Genomic DNA, 16,424 nt, shown 5'->3' on the forward strand with positions numbered 1-16,424 from the left:
CACCAACTATTTGTGGACTTCAGGAAGGCATTTGATTTAGAAGACAGGTACAGTATGGCATTTTGATTGAGTTTGGAATACCAAAGAGATTTGTTAGGTTAATTAATATGTGTATGAATGGGGTACCTAATAGAGTTTGTATAGGTAACATTCTGTCATATCTGTTCCCAGTGCTTAATGGCCTATAACAGGTGGATGCTTTGTCCCCAGTGCTTTTTAATTTTGCTCTAAAATATGTCATCAGGAAGGGCTCGAATTGAATGGTGTACACCAGGTAATTGACTGTGCTGATGATGTCAATTTGGTGTGGGATGGTGTGGGTACCAGAAACAAGAATGCAAACACTCTCCTACAGGCTAGCAAGGAAGGATGAAACAAATGGGGAATTTAGCATAGTGAGGATAGTGAAATCTAGGAGGCTTTGATGGGCTGGACATGTGACACATAGGGGGCTGAAAGGGGTACATAACAGAATTTTGGTATTGATTCCTTCTGGAAATGACCACTGGGCAGACGAAGAAGGGGGTGGGAGAATATCAAGATGGATCTTAGAAGGGGGTGGGCTGTGAGGATGGTAAATGGATGGAGTTAGCTCAGGACGGTGGCCGGTGGTGGGCTTTGGTGTTATCAGTGTTGGACCTACGGGCTCTGCCACCAGGGAGTTGGTTAATTAGTTCTTTTACATCCCTTATGTAATGTTAGAGTCAAATGGTTAGTCCTTTACCTTAAAGTTCAGGAGGCTCTGGATTGAAATCTTGGGCCAGAGACTAGCTGTCATGACTTAGGCTTTTGTGACTTTTGTCAGTCTGTCTATTCAAATGACTACACAGAATCTTAAACTATTCTATTCCTGCTTCCATCCACATCTTTTCAATTTATTATTCATTAATTATTCTGTTACTCAGTGTTATGGTATTTAAGCAGTTGAGTTATTAAATAAATGAAGAATAAATAAATAAATGAAATACACCTCCTTCTCTTGAAGGAAATACTACACTTGATTGTAGGTTTGTTGCAGAAATTTATTTTTCTTTATGCAAGGTTCGCTGTTATGGCATACTGCTGGGCCATGAGTGTGGATGAGCGGCCAACTTTCACGCAACTTCATGTCTGTTTACAAGAATTCTACACACAACTCACACGGTATGTGTGATAACATCTTCACGCAGGATTTCATCACTGTGCTACATAAAGGCCCGCAGGTGGTACATTTGATAAGCTACTTGAAGAACAGAATGTCAGGAATTGCAGTGGAACTTCCTTTACTGTTCAGCTGTCTTGGATGGATTAAATTCTGATGTTGGCATCTTTCTGTATTGGACAACAAAAATAAAATATTTCCCTCTAGAACAGCTATGTAAGTGATAAAAACTTTGTCACTCATTCTTAGTATATTTATTTCAGCATAATTATGATTAATGTTACATATTTAAAATTATTCATTGTCAGGACTTTTTCTGTTGTCTGTTCTTCAAAACCACGACATTTTGGAGGCTGGTCCAGTGACAGACACTAGCTCTATCTAAGGGACCTAACAGAGTAGGTACCTCTCACCTGAAGACGGAGACAGAACCAGCCTCTGAAACGTCATGATTTTAAAAGAACAAACGATGGAAAAAGTCCTGACAATGAATAATTCTAAATGTAAACTACCATCGTCAAAACCCTTTAGAATCGAATATTACACATATTTGGCTAACAAAATCAATAATGTAACATCGTTTATAGAACTGTATATGTGACACAAAAATTTACAAATTTTATGGAGAGTCAAAGAATGTACCAGATTAGGCAGAATTAACAATGAATATATGTGGAAGAAACAAAATTTTTATTCGGTAAAATGAGGAGATGATGCTCACAGAAAATAATAGTTAATCCATTTGAACAGAATTGTCAGTAAGAAACTCTAAAGAATTTTTCTTTGATACAAACCATAAAGGTATAGGGACATAGGAAGACTGTTCAGAAGATTTTCCTGAACTGACATAAGACGCATGATCCTAATCCATGTGAGATGATGTTCAGGATGCTGCAGCTCCTGTTCTCCATGTGAGCTTATTCATTGTCACTGTATTATATTGAAAATAAACCCATAAGTATGTTGTATAAAATTTATGTTATTTATGCTGTCCAAATTGTACACAGTACTGTAAAACCTGCTTATAATGGAACTCAACAGTCTGAACATTTTCTGTCTCAGACTGGCTTTCCGCTTTATGCAGGTTCTTATGTCTCGACAAGAAATGTTTCACCAACTGTAGTTCTTTATCTGTGAACATTAATGGGTTTTTGCCCTTATCAACATTTCTCATTAACTTCATTGATCATAAACTTCCAAATACAGAAGGCTTCAGTTGAACTATTAGAAAGCTGTTTATTGTCTGTAAAAGGGCGTGTTTTAAAGCTGTCTGTTTCTGCAAGTGTATAAGATTAACAATACTGTCTGTTGTGATTTTTCAAGTCTCTGTCCACTTGTTCTGTTCTTGGCACTTTCAATCCTACATCCTGTCTTCTCTGCTCTGCAATCTGAAAAAGTTTTGGAAAAGCTGTGCTAGATGTTCAGGCTGCAGGGACAAAAATTGTTCATATCAGGGATTAGTAAAGTGAAGATAGCTAGAAAAAGTTGCTGCTTTGTCCTCTACAGATCACATATGAACTGTCTTGAGATCAAACCTCATCTTCTGTGGGGAGAAGCCTTAGCCTGGGTGTATATTTATAATTACAGACCATTCATGGTATGCCTTAGTTTTTCAATGTAAATTAAAATTATTTCAGATTGTATTCAGATATCTAATTTTATTTTTATTTTTGGAACAGAGGTATTGTTTCTTGGTGGCCATCACTTGGCATTTAAGTTGGGAAGATCAGTTATCCTGTTATTTTTAATTTAAAATTTATTTATTTATTTTGTTCCAATTATATCTGCAGTAAAATTTATGAGCCAGATTCTACAGTTTTTGGTTCACTTTACAGCTGAGAACCAGCTATCCTGATTGAGTTTTACTACGTCCTCTGCTTCTGCAGATGACCTGGCATAGCTCAGTCAGTATAGTGACTGGTTACAGACTGGGCGACCGGGTTTCAATCCCCAACAGGGGCAGAGGATTTTTCCTCTAGCCTCTGCATCCAGACTGGTTCTGGGGCCCACCCAACCTCCTATCCAATTGGTGCCAGGGTCCTTTTCCGGGGGCAAAGCGCGGCCGGGGCATGATGCTGATCGTTTGCCCCATCTAGTGTTGAGGTTACAAATGAGTAGGAGCTATACCTTCTCTCCCCACAAGTGCCTTAATATTACAGCACAGTACAGTCAACATTCATAATCATGCCACAAGTATCAATCAGTTGTACTTAATTTCTAAATGTAATTGTGTGTGAAATAAGAAAATGTTCACCATACTTCTCCAGTTTTAGTCAGATATCTTTACATTAACTTATACAGTGCAGTTGAACAGTAGACCATATGAAAGAATAATTTTCGAGATTTGTAACATTTGATTTCTGTACTATAAAAGTGATTTTATATTATGTACATAATGATCTGTCCGTCATAATGAATTCAGATATTTTCCTACAAATTTGGTTCCTTTAGCAAAGCAGTGAAAAAATTAATGTGTAGCTTGAAGATTAAACCTCTGATGATCAGAATCATTTTGATTATTGATTTGGTTGTATCTTATTTAATGCTACATGCTGACTGCTGATTTTATGTGCGGTGGACGAGATATGAGGATTGTCGTGATTGACGAGTCAAAGATTTTAAAGAAGTGGTCATGGAATATTTCAAATAACTTTTTGGCATCAACAGGAGGAACTGAGTAAAACCACAAGAACCCTTGTCTTTTTATATAGTTTTGTAGCATGTCAGTGGCACTATTGCAGATGTATTTTTTAAATTCTTATAAAGACAAATTATATGAATTTGTGGGTGGTGGATCATATCATTGCATGCAGAGCAAGCAGTTTTATGTAGGAAAGGAGAGCTTTCAAGTAGATTGAAGTGGCAGTGATGAGAAGACTATGAAGATTTCTGTCTTCTGGGTTGTTGCACTGTGTAGTCTGGTCGATGTTAACCAACATTTCGGAGGTCATACTGCCTCCATCATCAGGGCGATGAGTATGAAGATTTCTGTCTTCTGGGCTGTTGCGCTGTGTAGTCTGGTAGATGTTTACCAACGTTTCGGAGGTCATGAATCACCTTGATGACGGAGGCAGTATGACCTCTGAAACGTTGATAAACATCTACCAGACTACACAGCGCAACAGCCCAGAAGACAGAAATCTTCATACTCACCGCTGTGAAAACCTCAAATCATACAAGAGCAGACTAGTTCAGAAATATTATTGCCATCATTCCCTTTGAATTTTTTTCTCAGAATATTTATACCTCCAGATCATGACATGTAATAGCGGCCTCCACCTCTGTTAGAGACTGAGGAATACATTTACAGCACTCTGTGCAGAACGCGCTCATGTTTTGTGCCTCTTTAATTGTTATTGGTGCCTTTTTAAATGGCAACGCCTTTGAAGAGTAGTTATAGAAGTGTGAAGAAAACACTCTTACAAAGAACTTAGATTTTTATGTAGTCAAGTATTTTTGGGTGTGTACTAACCAAGAGTGAAATGTATATGTCAAGCTAAAAGTTGGTTTGTGTACTTAACCTTCGTCTTACGAGAATAGGGTATTCAAAACTCGATATTATGAGGCTGCCTGCTGGACTTCAGCTTTGGGTTTAGAAGCTTAGCAGTATGCTGTTGTGATTAATTCATGCACTGTGGATTTCATTCTTTGATCTGAATGTGTAATTGAATAAAAAGAATTGAATTGTTTTATTACAAAAGACTGGTACATGGGGCCTATTATTTTGATGGTTCAACTGCTTTGGTGCTATATGTCACAACATTTAGTTACGGTCTATATGTAGTGTATGTGAACTTACTGTTTGCCTTTAATCTGTCGGCTTCGGCTCCTTCATGAGTTGAGCGTAGGAAGGAGTTAAGAAGAAATAAAATGTGAGGGTCATTGAAATGAAACCTGTCCATTGCGCTGCTAGCAAATTCATCCAGTCACAGGTGATGATGTGACTGTGTGAGTGACTGACCGCCATTCAACCATGAGCTGTGCGACAGAATGAGTTTGGAACAGATGGATGGGAACAGTACGATGTGGTTAAATACCTGCACATGGATTGCGGATCCTGTCCGTACAGAACCAATGAATAAGCTGTCATTCAGCTCCTTGATGCCAAATTGTTGGCCATTAACACACTGTGTTATTGTGAAAGGAAAACTGTGACCTTTATACCAGCATCAAGAGAAGACATGCCGATGTGCTCATGAGAGGCGACTTCATGTTGTATGATAATGCGTCACCATGTGACCTGCTTTGTCGAGGGCATGCTGCATCCCATCGGCCAGAAAGTTTTGGACCATCCTATACAGTCTGGACCTGTTACTATGTGAATCCATCTGTTTGGTTTGCTGAAGGAACGCTGTAAGTTCATAGACTGGCAACAAATGAAGAGTAATATTTGTGGTTTTCACAGTGGTAAGTCTGAAGATGGCTGTCTTTCGGTTGTTGCACCACATAGTCTGGTAGAAGTTTAACGATGTTTCAGAAGTCATACTGCCTCCCTGATGATGGAGGCAGCAAGGAATTCAGACGTCAGTAAATTTCTACCAGACTACACGGCGCAACAACTCAGAAGACGGACGTCTTCAACAAATGAAGACTTCAAGGATGCAATGGTTCCAACAGCAGTCACTGCTGGTGGAATTCTTGAAGGAGAGGATCCGTCAGATGGTGTGTCAGTAGGTTGCTGCCTCAGTGCCTGTGTTGATTTGTGTCACAGTCTCTTTCTTTACCCGGAATAATCTCTGAACAGGTTTCATTTGAATAAGCCTCTTATAGAAGTATAGAATTTATTTCTTATTCATTGAACCTTAATGACTACATTAATGGGTGAGGTCATTCTCATCGTTAAGTTTTTGCAGATACAAGTCTGTTTCTGCATAGTCAGAAAATATTTTTCTTAAATATCTACCACATCAAGAAATGTTTAAATAAAAGTAGTTTGTTTTAATTAAATATAAATATATTGTATCATGTACATGGCAAGTACCAACTTTTGTATGATAAATATTTTTCTTTTAGATAATCAGTGGACTTTGAGGTGCACATAAAATATAGATTATATGTGCCAATATTAACGAGGAATATATTTATCCAACAATTTCTTATGTACATTCCCAATAGAAAATTGTATTTAAATATATCAGAGGTGAACAAGGCCAAATGAAATTGAAAAGCATAGTTCTTTGAGTAAAAGATAATGAAGATGGTGATATTTGCTGAGTTAAATTTTTCTCTCATATTATTTATGAATATTTTGGTGTGTTTCTGGATCTCAGAATATACATGTGGTCCATATGAGTGATAGGTACCAACAGCATTGTAATGCAAAGATTTGGAAAGAAATTTGTTGAAATACTCACTGAATTTAATATGGAATCTATGTTTTCTTAGATTAAAATTTAGCATTAAATTCATGTACAGAATATAATTGGATTGCATGATGTTGCTTAGGCTATGTGAAACAATCATTTGGGTCTTTTAACAGAATAAAGGAAGATGCTTAATCTATGTGGCATAAAACATATCAGAACAATGCTAGGTGCCATTTTAAATTTAGATTGCTCATCTAGTCGTATGTTTTATAAGGACTCTGATACCATCATATTAAATGGTAAAAGTCCTATTGTATTTTGAAAAGTGCAGTGATGTGAATCATTCATATCGAACTGAAACTGTCTGTAAATGTTATTACATGTAAATATCAATTATATGATTGTGAGTACAATTGTGTTTAACTGAAGATCAAGATTTAACAATTATTTGAACATAAACAGAGAGGGACATAAAATGCAGCAGAGTGCGGATAGTAACGTCCTAAATCATGGGACCCCACTTTCAATAGCATGCATCTTTAACTTTCGGCTTGGCATTGTCAACACATTTTGGTCAGATGATAAGAATCAGTGTGAAGATTTCTGTCTTCTGGGTTGTTGCGCTGTGTAGTCTGGTCGATGTTAACCAACGTTTGAGAGGTCATACCGCCTCCATCATCAGGGCGATGAGTATGAAGATTTCTGTCTTCTGGGTTGTTGCGCTGTGTAGTCTGGTCGATGTTTACCAACGTTTCAGAGGTCATACTGCCTCCGTCATCAGGGCAGTGAGTGTGAAGATTTCTGTCTTCTGGGTTGTTGTGCTGCGTAGGCTGGTCGATGTTTACCAACGTTTCAGAGGTCATACTGCCTCCGTCATCAGGGCAGTGAGTGTGAAGATTTCTGTCTTCTGGGTTGTTGTGCTGCGTAGTCTGGTCGATGTTTACCAACGTTTCAGAAGTCATTCTGCCTCCCTGATGACGGAGGCAGTATGACCTCTGAAACGTTGGTTAACATTGACCAGACTACGCAGCGCAACAACCCAGAAGACAGAAAGCTTCACACTCACTGCTGTGAAAACCTCAAATCATACGAGGATCAGTGTGCTTTCATCTGGATCAGTAAATTGAGAGAACTGATTATTTTCTGAGATGGTTTCTTCCTACAGCAATTATATCACAGAACATAACTTGTTTACAGTTACCAGTTACGTGATGACAACAGATTTGCAGATATACCTTGAGAAGTCCTTCCTTCATTATGTCTTTCAAAGGATTATTTACGTAAATTTAAGACAAGTGTGAAGTTAGTGGATTTAAATCCAGCCCTTATTTTGTTGACAACCTGCAAACCTTGCAGCTTACAGAGGGATTAAAGAATGTTTAATTATGCCCCACACCATGGAGGAGTGGTGACACGGCTCCACACATTCAGCTTTATTCCTGTGAGGAGAACTCTGTTCACACACGTGTTACAGTGACCCTTGTAGCGTGTCACTGTTGCATGGAATTGGCGCGTACAACATTTTGCTTTGATGATTGGTGTTTAAATAAAATTCTGGCCATCTATGAGGAAAGGCTTTGTTAAGGACTAAATTGTGTGGTCCTGTGAATTAGGGTGTTCTAGATTCTGATGCCGTGTAGTCTTATGGGCGGTTACAAGCACGTACTGCCTTCGTTTGCAGGATACGTTGGTAACTACCCACAAGGCTACAAGCCAGTAGGCCACATGTAGGATTTGAGGTTTTCATGGTGATGAGTCTGAAAATCCCTGTCTTCTGGGTTGTTGCGTGATGTAGTCTGGTAGATGTCCACTTACATCTACCAGACTACACGGCGCAACAGCCCAGAAGACCACAATCCACAAAGGTGATAACTGACCAGTAAGAAATGAAAATGAAGTTTTCTCGACAACTTTCTGAATAGATGCCTCAGTAGTGAAATTAATTTAAATATGTTATGAACTTTCCTGAGTGGAAATGTAAATTACTGTCCCATTATGCGTTTATTCTTTAATTTCACTTGTTTCGCAACCTGTCTGCTTTGCCCTCTACATCTTGTATGCATTGATTTTAATTTGGAAATGTTTATGAGTATGATGTATTTATGGATTTGAATATATGTTTACAATATAAGTGAATGTACAATAATATTAAAAACAGTTTGTTAAAACTTCGTGTAATATTTTATATTTCAAAGCAAATGTGGATTTTTTATAGAAGTGTGCAAGAAATGACTACCATAATCCAAGTACTGTAAAGTGTGAAAAGTTATTTATTATAGTCATTTGTACAAAGACTTTTATAGTGATTACAGGACTTGATCCTGAGTGGGTTCTGTATATGTCAAGTAATAAAACTAGAAGTTTTGTAGATATTTTGTGGAATATTCATTCATCATGACCTTCCCGTCCTTTTGGCCATATGAGTTAATATTATTTTGTTAGACCTGTGTGTATGTATCACACGAACAGAACTCAAGAAGCTTAAAGGAGGGCAAAGCATTTATGTTAACAATGTTAGCTCGCCTAAAATTTACGAAACGATAAATAATATTCTGTCTTCTGTGGTTCAGAGGTACACGATGCACTGAAACGGTAGAACAGATCAGATCAAACGAATTGTTAACCACCTTCAGACAGCCAGGTGCTCGTCACAAACAAGCTTCAAATAGCTGGCTAACAAATCTTCGGGGTTTGAAACCGAAAGGGTTGGAGTTGGTTTGACTGGAGCCCCCCCCCCCCCCCAAATCACTGGGAGAAGGCGGGCCATGTTTCTTTTGAAGTATTCAATAATAACGGAGAAGTAGCAGTCCCTCGGTGAGAGTGGCCGAAAAGTGTTAGACGCAAATGATTGCGTCCACTTGGCTGCGTTTCTGGGGGCAGCTCGGACTGGCCTCCTGAGCATCAGTCATCGTCGGTTAACCCGGGTGACTTCAAACAGCCTTCGCTATGCCCACGTGCCTTCCAACTTGCCGGAGTAAGAGGATCCCCGCATCAGCTGACTTTTGAGTCGACGCTTTCAGCCACTTCTGACTTGGTCGGCAAAGAATAGAATCCTTGTCCAGTCCGTAGCTAGTGCTCGAGATAAGTCTTCAGATAATTGACGAGAAGCGATTATCAGCGGGACATGGATAAGAGAGCTGTGTCATTCGCGTGCAGTGCTAGCAAGACGCTTGGGAACAAATGCCGATTGGACCTCTAGGGTGGCGCTGATTAGCTCCTCAAACACTTTTCGATTGCCTCCTCTTCATTTACTACTCGATTCCCCGGGAGACTGTTGCGAGTCAGGGCTCGGAAACCCAATCCATTCGTGAAGTTCGGACGGTCCAGTTGGTTTTGAAAGGATTTTCGCCGGGAAGGTGATCTGAGCGCACAGCGGGATGCTGCAATGGCACGGAGTGCTTGGCTACTACAATGTCAATGAAATCAGAAATCGCGGTACGGAAAATCCTGCCCATACAAGCAGTTGCAAGTTCGAAATTCCTCAAATATCTAATTAATTTGTAAAATGTTTATCGTAATCAGTAGAAGGATACGTCAAACAAGGCATAGAGGGGGTCTGCAAGAACGTCTACTTTTATTTTACAAAAGACTACTTCCTGAATTTCTACGGACGACGGACTCCTTGTCCTGTGTCGTCGATTCAAAATTGCTTTATTCCACAGCAACGTGCAGTAGCTGTGCAGCGAGGGCAAACAACTGTTCAGCACCCCCCATTTCAACCCCAGTTCATGCAAGTGGTAACAATATGTAAAGTGCATTGGAGGGGAATTGTCGACATATGGGGTGACGAAGGAGGATGAAATTGTTGTTTGAGGAGTGTGCGGGGGTTAGGGAGTGCGATAAAACGAGGGGACAAACTTGGGGAGACCTTGAATACTCGCGAATGACTCGGGGAGATAATATAAAAGCTGAAGTGCGACGCAGTTCGATGACTTCGGATTTAAAATTGGGGGGTGGGGGGGGGTGCATGTTCCAGACAGAACTTTCGAGTCACTGAGCTAGCAGGCTGCAGAGAAAGTTGTGATATTGTTACTTACACTTGAACCATGATTTCTTTTAAAATTTTTGAAAAGTGACCCACTGCAGTCTGAAAATTTTCGCTCTAACTCAGATTCTTTCTTTCCTTTTATATGTACCTGATTCAAATTTGTCTAAATCACGTTCTTGTTTTGCACTAAACAAAATAAACAGCCGTGTCCACCAAACAATATCGCTGCTTTCACCAACAACAGCAGTTTATGGGAGGTTACAAGTTTTCGTTTACTCTCCACGGGTTGTTATTGACAACGCTCTGGATATCTTCTTTTAATTGTTTTAATGTTACACTAAATCCGTTGCTATACAAGAGACATTAGTACATTAGTGCTGTAACATGTAAAATTATTATGAGACTTTTAAACTGTAGAAATTCGAAGATTTCTGTCTTCTGGGTTCTTGCGCTGTGTAGTCTGGTCGATGTTTACCAACGTTTCAGAGGTCATTCTGTCTTCGTCATCAGGGCGATGAGTATGAAGATTTATGTCTTCTGGGTTTTTGAGCTGTGTAGTCTGGTCGATGTTAACCAACGTTTCTGAGGTCATACTGCCTCCGTCATCAGGGCGATGAAGATTTCTGTCTTCTGGGTTGTTGCGCTGTGTAGTCTGGTAGATGTTTACCAACGTTTCGGAGGTCATGAATCACCTTGATGACGGAGGCAGTATGACCTCTGAAACGTTGGTAAACATCTACCAGACTACACAGCGCAAGAACCCAGAAGACAGAAATCTCCATACTCACCGCTGTGAAAACCTCAAATCTTACACTGTAGAAATTCGTTAACAAACTAAGAGATTTGTGGATTTAGGTACATTTTAATGCTGATATTAGATGAAGTTCCATACTAAAAGAAAATAAAACTATATAGGACTAGGAAAAACAACTTTCATTTGTCCAGTAGTCTATATTGTATTCATAATTTCATAATGAACCTAATCGTGTGTAAAATTATCGTTCATAGACGCTGAGTAATGCTGTATGTAAATATGGTCACGGGGTTCAAATAATATTTTAGCTTAACGACTAGTGCTATATGTGGCTCGTGTTGTAACTTCGTGGGATATTACCAAATGGTCGATCCAGACGCATAATGAACACATAGGCTTGCTTCCTGTGCGATAAATTATGATCCTCCGGGAGTACTTCCCTTCTTCTCTTAAGCTCCCAATAGCTCATAATTTTACTTAGCGCAGTTGGTACTGCCATTTTTTTTGTCATAACCTCCGCCCTCGGTTCTCATTCATGAATGATCAGTTCTTAATCTTTGCGTCATGTTTTTGTCCCTTCAGTGACAATGGCGCGCGCGGTCCAGTTCGAACAAAGCCGTCTGCATATGGCACACAGGCGAATTGTCAGGAGGCTCTACTCGCAGTAGCCATTTATTACCACTTTCAATGCACGTATCATTAATTACAGCATTGGCCACTGTGCTTCGCTAGCTGCATACTTCAGTCATAACAAAGACCTGCGGGTGACACAATTGAAATAATTATTGGGGATCGTTTCAGTTCAGGGCGCTTTGACTGGCGTCGGCTATAAAGTACAGGCTGAAAACAGTGTGGGGGGATGAGGGAGATTTAAGGGCGAGGAGGGGGAGTAGTCTCGAGGGGGCTGCTGTACTGCAATCACCAATTATTGGAATCCAAGTTCCTTTATCGCCCACGTCACAGAAAGTTTCAAAATTCTGTTTTCGTTAATGTGTTTCGTCATTCATGTCTGGATTACAAAATTCCGTTTGAGGATAAAAAAAAGATATCTATTGTTTTGAACACGCACTTTACGTTACGCAGACCGGAAGCGTGATTGTTGATGGTTGATGGGTGTGGATCAGATGAGTAGTTGTACACAGGAATAAACATTGTGCAAGTCATTTTGTGAAACTTTGTGCAGAATCTGTATAAGGTACGTGCGGTCTGGCCTCTTTGGATCTCTTTCTGTAAGAGGCAGCTGTGATCCAAAGTGTTTCACTGTCTTTGTAGCCAGAAAAAGTCAACTTTGATAAACCCCTCGCTACCTGTAGCACCCTACACACTGAACTTACCGTTGTTAAACCTGACACCTCACCTGAAACCTTGTGACTTGCGATCTCAATCAAAATCCTGTAAAGTGTTTGTAATTAGCCCCTTCTGGTTAAGAGGATAGCACTTACATTAAATTTCGTTCTTAGATCCTGAAGGTTCACTTTTGACATGACATGACTTCATACTTTGAATTAGTCACAATCAAAACGGAACGAGTTTCCTGCAGCTTGTCTTAAGGCTACGCCTGTTGGAGCGTTGTCTGCATAAGAACAGTCACACTCACTCGCTGAAGGAAAATTCATCAATTTATTATTTTCTTTTCGAAACAAAATTAGTTGTTCTGTCAAAAAATGTCGGAACACTTGTCCCAAGTTGCAACGATTTAACCACGTTGCTCGAAAGATTGAAAAGCTGTTTTTGTTTCCTAGTAGGCATGCCTCGTTTTATTGCGCTTCGCAGAAATTGCGTTGTTTTTGTTTTTTTTACAAATTAAAGGTGTGTGGCAACCCTGCGTCGAGCAAGTCTATCGGCGCGCATGCGCTTACTTCGTGTGTCTGTGTCACATTTTGGTAATTCTCGCAATGTTCTCGCATTATTTTTTAGACATAATGCTATTGCACACTTAATATACTACAGTATAGTGTAAACATAACTTTTATATGCACTGGGAAACCCAGAAATTCGTGTGACTCGCTTAATGGCGGTGGTCTGGAACCGAACCCGCAATATCTCCGAGGTATGCTGTACGAGATCGTGAGAAGTGATGTAAGCTTACGTACATTTGCATTAGTTTCCCGACAGTGCGATGTGACATGTAATGTGATGTGTGAGATTCGATGGAAAGAAATAATGACAAGGACAGAAGGAACTGAAATGTGGAAATGGTTGGAAGGAGATAACGGTACGAAGGGGAGATGGGTAGGATGAAAGGATCAAGGGATTAACAACCTTAGATCATTTCTCGTCATATTTCAACGGGCTTTTGCAGTGGTCATTATTTTAGCACAAATATTTCCTCATAATGGAAGATATATTTAATTTTGCCTGAACGTTTGAGGTCATTAGTCATTTGCAGAATTTTCAATTTATTTGCCATTAGTTTCGTTCCACTTACAATAATAAATGACGTTTGCACAAGGGCATACCGCCTTATGTGTCTTGACTGGGTGAAGATGATTCTTAGTTTCCAGTCCCTTGAAAATTCTTTTTGGGCGGTTTTGATGTTATGGTTGACTAGTACACCTTGTATTTTCTCTCATTGGTGGATTGTTTGCTTGCTTGTGATGATCGGATGTCTCCAAAATGGCCTCAGTTTCTAGAACAGGTTCGGGCGTGTATGGATAGTAATTGTGTTAATTTCTACATTCTGTAGACCAGAAGCAGACAGACGCTGATGTTTCGTTCTCAGTTCTTGCTGCTGCTGTATTACGTGATATCTGATTCATGTCACAGTGGGGTCTCGAGAGCGTTCGCTCGAAATACGCGTTCAGGGAATAGACACTGTACAGGGGGTGGGAGAGGAGAGAATTAACAGAACTGCCGTCATTATCGGCGGTGAATCACTCACTCTGTCGGTAAGCGACTTGAATCTAAATACAGCGACCTTCCTGCAACAAAAGACGATGTCTTTTCTAGTACATGAGTACACACAGTAGAATTATGAAGTTGAATAAATTCCAGGACACAATGTCATGAATGATGAGCAACGATCAGCGACTTAATATATTACGTCCTATTGACCAGAGTCCTTGTGAAATTCTAGTACTCTCAGCTACTCAAGAAATGTCCCGCCATTTATGGAAACCGAAGGCCCATTCGGGTTCTCACAAGAGTCGGGCATCGGTCCGTATTTTGAAGCACATGAATTTTGCCCAACACTCTCCCATCTTCAGGGTTCTGATGTGACTGAGCCCTGTAGATGGGGACAGAGTTTGTTCCCGAAACGTCGGTTTACTATGATAACCAGCTAACGCGGCTGATTGCCCTAGAAGATTTTATTGATTGTACTCGCCACGAAAGTGTCAAATCCCATTCCATTAACCTAAGACCCATTTTAATATTATCCTATCAACTCCTGGTCTCCGCCTATCATGTCTCCGAACCAAAGTTTTTAATGCATTTCTCATCTCCCCATGCGCGCTACATGCCCCGCCGATGTCATCCTTTAAAATTCATTATCATCATCACGAGTCTTTAGTCTTTTATAGCGCATTTGTGTAGTGAGTGACACGATACTACCTCTGCACAATTTCTACTCAATCCTGATTTGTCTACTAGAGACATCTGGTAACACATCCTTCATGCTTGCAGGGTTATTTTACATTCCGTGAAGCTTCCCCTCCGAAGGAAGTTGTGCTTCGGGTTTTTATCACCCGCGAACCTTGGATCCAGTGGCGAGCTCTAAAATTCATCATGTTAATATTTGGTGAAGAGTAGAAATTGTGGCCCACTTCATTATGCAGTTTTCTGAAACCTCCAATTACTTCAGTAAATATTTTCCTGGTCATTTCCTTCTCAAACACCTTATAAAGTGTTCTCCCCTAACGTTTCAGACAAGAAGACGAATGACTCTGGACGACATGGCAGATGTGTTCCATGAATTTGGTCTACTTTTATTTTTTCCTGAATATAATTGTTATTTGCTTCCGTAATTTTAAATATTTGAACTTTTCTACATTTTAAAATGTTTTGTTAATTACCTTCGTGATATAATTTTGTTCTGTGATCTGGTGTGCAGACATGAACATGTGATTAGTTTCTCTCTGCTTCTTATGGTAGGTTGCTGAAGGCCTGCAATAACGTGATCTCATGAGAATCGAAGATATTATCATTTTAATTGAAAGCTGCATAAAATTCATGACGCCATAACAGAAAGCCGTCCCCTTCGCTCAGTGTTTTTCTTTTTCGGAAGGGCATCAAATTACGTCAGCGTGCGATCACTGCCACTGAGATCTGTGAATCATGAACGGAAGGACTGCGGGCTGTTTGCTATTCCAGCTCATTGCCCCCTGGCGTGATGCATTGCAACTAGGACCCTGAAGTCGGCTGGCTCAGCGGGAGACTGACACTCCTACTTGAAATATTTCCCGTTTCAATGGCAGGCCAGAACTACCATTTGGTATTAACAGTTCCTGAAGAGAACAGGCTACATCGGAGATATGGACGTTCATGGCGTGAACTGAAGGAAGGGTATTTGGAAGAGCGTAGGAATCAGGAATGCACTGACTCCTTGTGGAGTCCAGTAATACAAAGCGGAAATTTTCTTGGTCACGTAAATACGAGCAAACAGCGCCTGAATACAGACTATCCCGCCGCTTTTGTACCCTGATGAAGTCTAAATGACAAACTGGCAACCCTGTGACGTCAGCAGGCACTCATTCAGCCACGTGGCGAGGTTTGTCCACCCACAAAGTCAAGAATTACAGCAAGTGAGTGAATAGCCCGTGGGGGGAAGGAGAACTAACTTTCAGTCTTCGTTCTACCACAAACGTCAGCGACCAGATCCCACACCCATAGAAAACAACAGACACAAATGATACTTTTGTATATTTTAATTTTTATGCAGTCGATGATAAGACAAAAGATTTTGAAATGCGTAGTAGCAAGGAAATCCCCGAACGTATTGTTCCTAATTTCCTCCTGAATTGTATTCTAATTTGTTAAGGAAGGTACCCGAGGAAAACAGGCAACTTCTCTTGAGGAAGACTGCACCCTAACCACAGGAATCGTCCGTCATTTGTCGGTGTGAGGTACTTGTCGTCCGAAGCTCTTTCAGTTGACTCAGGTCTTCACCCCCCCCCCCCCCGCCTCCACTATGCAGTTTAATTGTTCTCGTATTACTAAACATTAACTGGCAACTGAACTCAACATTTACGAAGTAATCACCAGTATTCATTAATTCATTAAATCATCGACTGATAA

At 40.1% G+C, this 16,424-nt stretch overlaps 1 protein-coding gene across 2 annotated transcripts in view; it reads left to right on the plus strand.

Annotated features, from left to right (window-relative positions):
- The window catches only part of dnt (tyrosine-protein kinase Dnt), a 75,092-nt gene extending 66,273 nt beyond the window's left edge, over positions 1-8,819 (plus strand). For both annotated transcript variants that reach the window (XM_022065533.2, XM_087348340.1), the window contains one exon: positions 1,042-8,819. In XM_022065533.2, coding sequence (XP_021921225.1) covers positions 1,042-1,153 — 112 coding nt within the window. In that variant the 3' untranslated portion in view covers positions 1,154-8,819. The remainder of the gene's footprint in view (positions 1-1,041) is intronic.
- Positions 8,820-16,424: the final 7,605 nt, after the last annotated feature.

This window comes from Zootermopsis nevadensis, unplaced genomic scaffold (assembly GCF_977971745.1).
Source record: "Zootermopsis nevadensis isolate Lab colony 2312 unplaced genomic scaffold, Znev_1.0 Znev_ptg000002l, whole genome shotgun sequence".
In the NCBI taxonomy this organism is placed as follows: Eukaryota; Metazoa; Arthropoda; class Insecta; order Blattodea; family Termopsidae; genus Zootermopsis; species Zootermopsis nevadensis.